Source organism: Triticum aestivum, chromosome 5D, assembly GCF_018294505.1.
Source record: "Triticum aestivum cultivar Chinese Spring chromosome 5D, IWGSC CS RefSeq v2.1, whole genome shotgun sequence".
Classification (NCBI taxonomy): Eukaryota; Viridiplantae; Streptophyta; class Magnoliopsida; order Poales; family Poaceae; genus Triticum; species Triticum aestivum.
In genome coordinates this window covers 57,161,240-57,168,802 of record NC_057808.1, presented here as the reverse complement: position 1 = coordinate 57,168,802, position 7,563 = coordinate 57,161,240, and the positions used below count along the sequence as shown (strand labels likewise).

At 48.5% G+C, this 7,563-nt stretch overlaps 2 protein-coding genes across 2 annotated transcripts; both read left to right on the top strand.

Annotated features, from left to right (window-relative positions):
* Positions 1-594: 594 nt before the first annotated feature.
* LOC123119420 (transcription factor PHYTOCHROME INTERACTING FACTOR-LIKE 13) lies at positions 595-2,662 on the top strand. The gene is made up of 5 exons (XM_044539226.1): positions 595-915; positions 1,070-1,164; positions 1,278-1,977; positions 2,077-2,142; positions 2,272-2,662. Exons 2-5 carry the CDS (start codon positions 1,103-1,105, stop codon positions 2,494-2,496), a joined length of 1,053 nt encoding a protein of 350 aa, XP_044395161.1. The 5' UTR covers positions 595-915; positions 1,070-1,102; the 3' UTR covers positions 2,497-2,662.
* Positions 2,663-5,342: 2,680 nt separating this feature from the next.
* LOC123124326 (uncharacterized) lies at positions 5,343-7,130 on the top strand. Its single transcript, XM_044544960.1, has 3 exons — positions 5,343-5,932; positions 6,062-6,196; positions 6,273-7,130. Exons 1-3 carry the CDS (start codon positions 5,449-5,451, stop codon positions 6,452-6,454), a joined length of 801 nt encoding a protein of 266 aa, XP_044400895.1. The 5' UTR covers positions 5,343-5,448; the 3' UTR covers positions 6,455-7,130.
* Positions 7,131-7,563: the final 433 nt, after the last annotated feature.

The window sequence follows — 7,563 nt, the reverse complement described above, 5'->3', positions numbered from 1 at the left end:
ATCAAGACGTGAGAGATGCAAGAAGACTGAGCACTGGACACACCGCCGCCGCCGATGGATGATGGTGATGGATCCACCGGATCTTTTGCTAGCTTCTCAAGAGCTTGATCCACACGCACGTCTTTCTCATGTGACATGCACGCATGTCTCCAAACATAGCCGCCAAAACTGAACATGTCAAACTTGCTCACATGCATGCATGCTGCTCCGTGTTGAGCTGGGCTTGACACGGACGTGACGCTCATCCCTTGGGGAAACTGGCTCCACACGGCCGGATAGCCCGATCGCCTAAGATCTGGAAAATCTTCTCGGAACAGTGACCCGCAAGCGCGCGCGATCGTATCGTTTCAGCTTACACGCCGACGATCACTCATGATCGAACCTTGCTCTGGCCTCTGAGTACGCGCAATATACAATGAATAGTGATCTCTGGGTAAGCAAGACGATGATGATCGTATGTATGTTTCCCAGGTGGCGGGAAGGCGACGGCGACGATTATCACGACAAGGACTATGATGCGTGTGTAATGTTGCTAGTTAGGTCGTACTTGTATGAGAGGTGAGAGCCATTACCTGCCGCTGTCTGTTGATCCAGTCTCCCGGGGAATGATATTGATATATATCCATCCAGTTCAGTCAAATCAACAGTACAATATGCTGCTGCTAGGCTGCTACAACTGTAGTGGTGTACTTCTGAAGTTCTGAACCCACCCAACTTCGCTTGATAAAAAGCCCACCCTGCTGCCCAGTTGCAACTCGCCGCTCCATCCATTCCATCCTGCTGCAATTCCACCGCTGAGCTTACAGGGGAAGAAAGAGAGTTGCAGGTGTGTGCTGATCAGAACAGATCAGATCAGCAGGAGGCTCATAGTATCTCACCAACTGCAGCAACATTCAGAAGCAGCTAGTTCATCAGGTACATGTTACTTCTGTGTCCTACCAGAGTGTACCAAACTATACCTGTTTACCTACACATATGACGCATCTGCCTTTTCTGGTCTTTCTAATTCTTGGTTTGCTGCTCACATGTCAAATGGATATGCTATTTTATCATCACATTCTCTTTGCAGCGAGTGAGCGAGTGTGTCTCATACAGAGGAACAATGAACCAGTTCGTCCCGGCAGATTGGAGCGGCAACATGGGAGACGCCCTGCCGGCATTAAGGTCCGTCCTCATCACCGCCTGATTGATCATCTTTTTCTTTCTTGAAACAACCAATGGGGGCTCGGGAATCCGTGACTTATTGTCTGATTCTTGCATGTGGCGTGTCCCTCCAGCGGCGAAGACGACGGCCTCGTCGAGCTGCTGTGGTGCGGCGGCCACGTCGTCATGCAGAGCCGGGCGCCGCCAAGGCCGGCGGTGCGCGAGCAGGAGGCGGCGCCGTGGTTCCAGTACACCGTCGTCGACGAAGACGACTACTCGGTCGAGAGGGACCTATTCTCCGAGATCTTCGACGGAATGCCGGCGGATGGTGCAGGCAGGCCGTGCAAGGAGGAGGATAAGCAGCGAGGGGCCGCGGACGCAGTGACCGCGCTCCGAAGCGGGGTGATGCCGCCGCCGCTGCTGACGGGTAAAGCAGGGTTGCACGGCGACGGCCCGCGCGTCTCGCTGGCGTCAGAGGCCGGCGAGTCCTCTGTGGTCACGATTGGTTCCAGGAGGGTCGGCGGCGGGGGCAACCAGGCCCAGACGGCGCACGTCTCGGATGCCGCCGGCGACGACAGCGTGCCGCTGCCGCTGATCCGCAACCGCAAGGAGGCCAGGGACTCTAGGTCCTACCACAGCGCGTCGGCGACGTTGACCTCGTCGTCGACGTGGTCGAGGCCTTCCGGCACCAGCAAGCGGAAGCAGAGCGAGGGCCCCAGTGAGGTTATGCAGGACGTGGAGTCGAACTCCGCCGACGTGACGTGCGAGACGGCGCAGAAGCCGACGACAGCCAAACGGCGGCGCGCCGCCCAAGTGCACAACCTCTCGGAGAGGGTACCGGATTAACACCTTCGTCCTACTTCGAGTTTCCTTGACTCTTGGGCCTCTTCTTGGCCGCCATTGCTGACTCTCTGTTCTGCGTGATCGATGCAGAGGAGAAGGGACAGGATCAACGAGAAGATGAGGGCCCTGCAAGAACTCGTACCCCACTGCAACAAAGTATGTAATTCCTATCCCTCCGCAGCTTCGCTTTAGTCGCTACGAATGCGATCTTCAATATATAACTCTTAGCAATGGCGATGGCGATCGATCTGATCATCCCGTTCTTGGCATCGAATTCTTCACCAGACGGACAAGGCGTCGATGCTGGACGAGGCGATCGAGTACCTCAAATCGCTGCAGCTGCAGCTGCAGCTGATGTGGGCTATGGGCGGCCGCATGACGCTGGCTCCGGCGCCGGTGATGTTCCCGGCGGGCGCCCACCAGTACATGCAGCGGATGGCCGCCATTAGTTCCCGGATGCCGCCATTCACGACTTGCGCATACAGTTCAAATGACCCAGAATTGAGCTGAGAGACTTTGTTCGTGATCGCTTTACTTTGTTCAGAGAAGTTTGCTGTACTGTATTTTATTAAAAAATATCGTATTTAGGAATTTGACAAGTCAACCTACTAAGAATCAGTATCATCAGATTCACATTTGAAAGTAGTTCTTGTGGCTATCAAAATATTCATGAAAATATTGTGCATGAAATTTATGGTCAAAGTCCAAGTGGGCAACAAACATATGCCTTGCTTTTCCAAATTGATGGTATTATTTTCCCTTTATCGACGACATTATGCATATTTACACACTAATTTATAAAAGGGTCCATCTAAAACTCATCTAGATGAGACTCTTTTTTTTTTGCAAAAATGATCAGATCTAGATGAGACTTTGACATGTCACAGCTAAGTGATGTCATCTCTTTTGTGTGGTCTCATTTTCCTTCTTATCAAATATTTTTTTACCTTATTTTTTGTTTCTTGTATGTTTGTTTTTATTTGTTGTACATTGGCATGTTTACTTCCGCACACTCCACACACAAACAACCCCAGCAGCACTTGCGTTGAGGGCGTGCAGTTACAGTCGGGGCCAACACTTACAGTTGTGTCTGTAGTGGCAGACATGCAACTGTCCACCCATTAATATTTAAAATGCCACTTTTGCAACCCCCACACTAGAACAACCCTAGCTGCAGTCGCGCTGGGCGTGTAGTTGCAGTCAGGGCTAATACTTGCAGTTGTGTGTCTAGCAAGGGACATGCAACTGCCCACCCCTCGACAGAATGCCACGTCTGCAACCCCAGCACCAAAGTAGCCCAAATTGTTGTCGCTTCGAGAGCGTGCAGTTGCAGTCAGGGCCAACACTTGCAGTTGTGTTTCTAGTGTCGGATATGCAACTGTCCACCCTTCGATAAAATGCCACTTGCACAACCCCGCACCCAAACAACCCCACTTGCATTCTAGTTGAGGGTGTGCATTCTTAACTTAGCGTGGACACTTGAAGCTGTGTGTCTAGTGTCGGACTTACAACTGCCCACCCCTCAACAAAATGCTAGTTGTCCAACCCCCGGACGAGACTTGCCTGCTCTCCGCGTGTGCGCCCATCCGTGCTCCCGCGTACGTGGCTTGATTTGATTAAAACAAAATAAGGCCCGGCCCCACCCCCTTAAAATCAGGGGGGAGATGATTAGATTAGAAAGAAAAAAGGAAAAAAGGCAGCCATAGAATAAAGTGGGAGCACATATGGGAGCATGGGGAGGGAGCAGGCAAGGCGGATCCCCAACCCCCGCACCCAAACAACTCAGTTACAGTCGTGTTGAGTAGTGAGGACCAACACTTTCCATAATTACCACATCCATCATTGGAAAGTGCTACGACAATTTCTTGCACCTGGGGATTATTAGTACCCCTAGGAGGGATCGTGTAAATGTCACTTTTTTGTCTGGGGGCGCGTCACCCAGGTAAGCCACATGTCATGCGATGGCGCACCCTCGGGATTTTGTGTTTTTTTTCATGAGTTTTCATATTTCTTTTGTATTGTGAGTTTTGTTGGTTTTTTCAGTTTTCACTTGTTTTTTCTTGGTTTTGGCAAAAAAATCTGTTTTTCAGAAGTAGTGCTTTTTCACAAGAAGCACAACATGGGCTTCCGCGAGAAGCGCAACTATGCTTCTCGAAGATGGAAAAGCACAACCTATGCTTTCACAAGAAGCACAACTATACTTTTCCGAAAAGGGAAAAACACAGTTGTGCTTCTGGGAAGGGAAAAGCACGGCATGTGCTTCCTGAAAAGAAAAAAACACAGTCTATGTTTCCTGAAAAGGGAAAAGCACAACATGTGCTTTCACAAGAAGCACTGTGCTTCTCAAAAAGGAAAAACACAGCCTGTGCTTTTTGAAAAAGGAAGGAAAATCATAGTTGTGCTTAAAAAAAAGAGAAATACAACTATGCTTCTAGGTTCTTGTTTTTTTTTGGTTTTTCTTTTTTTCTTCCAATTCTCAGCTTTTTGTTTTTTTTTTGAAAAAAGTCACCGAAGCCTATTAACATGTGATCTAGTTTCAAAGATCTGAATGCGAAAAATTCAATTATACACAGCACGTATCAACTTAGAAAAAATGGTCCAGCACACTTGGGAGAAAAGGACAAAAATACAAAAACGGCCCATGCAGCCCTGAAAAACACAAATCTCCAAGCTTTTCATCTAAGGCATAGGAGTTAGATGTGATGAGAAGTAGCAAAATTATTTTATTAAATAGCGGTTATTTCCATGACTAGGTTTTCTGTTAAAACTAACGCCGCGTTTGGTTCGCAGAAAAACCATGGTTTCTGATTCCAGTGCTTCCCGAAACCATATCTTTGTGTTTGGTTCATCCGCAATGTCTTTCGTAGCCGTGGTTTCCGATACAGGATTTTACAAACCTGAAAACGCCCAGATCGGAGCTGACTAAAAAAACGGAACACATCTGCACCAACCAAACGAAGCGCGTGTTCCATAAAACTAATGGGAAGCGGAGCTTCATGATACAGTAAACTCAATACGTTACCGGACCGGTGGACCCCAACCAAACGCGCCGTAGCTGATCATAAACTTTGACGTCAATTCCCGGCGAACGTTCGTTGCCAAACATGGCAGTTTTGAATGCCGCGGTTGGTAGGTTTAGCTTAGGGGGTTGGCATTTTCTTTTAAGAAAAAAGAAGCCTGGCTAGCGCAAGTGTCCAACAGAAACTGCCATCCATTAGATCTGGATCAGACGGCTCTGGAGACGTCCGCTGGGATCCCAGCCCCAGCGAACGGTTCGCCAGATATCCATATTGTATAAATATATAAAACTTAATCATAAATAATCAATTTCCTCCATATGAAGGCCATGTATTCAGACCTCTTCCGGCCTCCTCTTGCAAGGTTCCTGCGAGGCGGCGACGTCGTTCGCTCCGGCCGGTGCTGCTTCCGGAGCCGTTCTGATTTTCGAACCGACCGGCGGGGATGTCGGGGTCTTGGTCCAATCCAGCCCTCGGGGGAGCAACCAGCGACGATGATGCCAACACATCGCCCCCACGGCGGCCTCCGAGCCCGAGCACACCGCGGCGCCGGCTGCCGCCGTGGCACCCAGACTTCACGGGCCTGTATCGGCTGCCGGAGACAGAGTACCATCCTTCAGAGCTTCAGCCACCGGGGCGCCGACGGCCGACGAGCGAGGATGCATCTGACTCCGCGAGGACGAAAAAGATCAAGTCCAGGGCATCGGAATCGGAGTCAGATCCTGACATGTCTTCACAGGAGGAGCCGGGCTCAGGCTCAGGCTCAGGCTCAGACTCCTCGGCGCACAGCTCCCCGGCCCGTGAGCCGGAGATGCCGCTCGTACCAATCTGGAGGAACTCCAAGGGGAAGTTGGTCTACGGCTTCTCTGACGACAAGGCCGCTGTGGCCAAATATCACCAGGATTTACGCAAGTATGAGGAGAAGCTAGGTATCCTATTTTGATTGCCTTCCGTTCCTTTTGATTCTTTATATAAATTGAACGATTCCAGCATTCAACGTTATTCACTTTTTTCTATCTGAGGCATAACTGTAGGATGATGAATTGAGTTGTTTGCAGCTCGACAAGAACAATTACTGACGCTCAAGCTGCCTTCCAAGGCCCCTGGTACCAACGAACTCTACGGCTGCCCCAAGCACAAGGACATGATTTTAAACGCTGCCAAATCTATCCTGAGTCTTTCAGCCTATCTTGGTATTTTTATTATATTATATCTCTGTAACTCTATTGGATAGAAGTTGCTTGTTAACTGCGGTCAGCGTATGTACAGATGGAAAAGAGATTAACCGGTGCGCAGGCATTGTTGTCAATCGAGATGAAGATAGGAAATCTCTTACTGTTCTCACCTCTGCCTGGATTATCTGCACTGAGAAACCATCTAATGATTGGCTCGATAAAGAATATGCTCCTCAAGCTAAGGTAAAAGTGATGTTCAACTATCATGTTAGCTAGCTACACAAATATTTCCTTTTTATTTTATTTGGATATGAATGGAGACAATAAATGTGTTGGAGTTATTGGCCATAACCCATATAATAATTCATATTTTGTGCCAATAATTCAAAGTAAATCCCAGAGGCTCATGTGGCCCATCCATGCATGACAAGGTTGTGTAGAAAATTGACCAATGCCACGTGTATGCGCTGTTTTATCACGCGAGAAGAAAGTTGAAACAATTGACACATAAATGGGAGAAGAAACTGAACACTTCGTGTGAGTTTTAGTGCGCTCGTTTCTTCTCTCCTTAATGGTTTTTAGTGCGTCTGTTTAATGGTGTTTATTGCACCAGTTTCTCTTCTACTAATGAAGGCCAGTTTCAACTCTTCTCACGTATATAAGAGGTCGCTCCTCTGTTGTTCCAAGCAGCACAACAACCTTTCGTATCATTCCAAAGCATTGAGCCGCCTATCTCTTTCCCATCTCTCTTCCTGGCGTGCACCGGGAAGTGAGACAGCAGGCCTCCGAAACCCCGCCTCTTGTGATCCGGTACGGGAGAGGGGCGGTCAGGTTTTTGGGGAGCGTCCTTACGCGACTGCTGGAGTCTTGTTCATCGTGGCTGCGAACGGCGACATCACTGACGACGAGTTCCCTAACGACGACTTCTTCCCCGATGTCAACGACCTCTTCAGCGACATGACGATCGGGACATCTGCACCTTCTGCTACTGCGCCGTTTGCCATCTTATCCTCACTGTTAGGGCTAGCATTTGGTTTATTGCTAATAGTAATTGACATAGATATGATGCATTTTGCTTATGATTTTGATTGCATGACTAGTCTCAACGAATTGTTGCTAGTTTCTAGTTTCATCAATATATTGCTATTCATGTTTTATCCATTATTTTTCTGGATTAAACTAAACGGGAAAATGCCTAATTATTCAACAATCCAAAAACCTGATTTGTGTAGGCAATTTTCTCCAACTGGATTTGCTGCTACTCTTAAGCCTTCTGTGTTCGAGGGTGTGAACTATAAGAGGTGGCGTGCGAGGGCAGTGTTGGAAATATGCCCTAGAGGCAATAATAAATTGGTTATTATTATATTTCCTTGTTCATGATAATC

Coding starts and splice junctions, on each gene's coding strand:
- LOC123119420 (XM_044539226.1), top strand. CDS start 1,103: ATGAACCAGTTCGTCCCGGCAGATTGGAGCGGCAACATGGGAGACGCC. Junction 1,165..1,277: donor GACGCCCTGCCGGCATTAAG/GTCCGTCCTCAT, acceptor GTGTCCCTCCAG/CGGCGAAGACGACGGCCTCG. Junction 2,143..2,271: donor TCGTACCCCACTGCAACAAA/GTATGTAATTCC, acceptor ATTCTTCACCAG/ACGGACAAGGCGTCGATGCT.
- LOC123124326 (XM_044544960.1), top strand. CDS start 5,449: ATGTCGGGGTCTTGGTCCAATCCAGCCCTCGGGGGAGCAACCAGCGAC. Junction 5,933..6,061: donor CAAGTATGAGGAGAAGCTAG/GTATCCTATTTT, acceptor AGTTGTTTGCAG/CTCGACAAGAACAATTACTG. Junction 6,197..6,272: donor GAGTCTTTCAGCCTATCTTG/GTATTTTTATTA, acceptor GCGTATGTACAG/ATGGAAAAGAGATTAACCGG.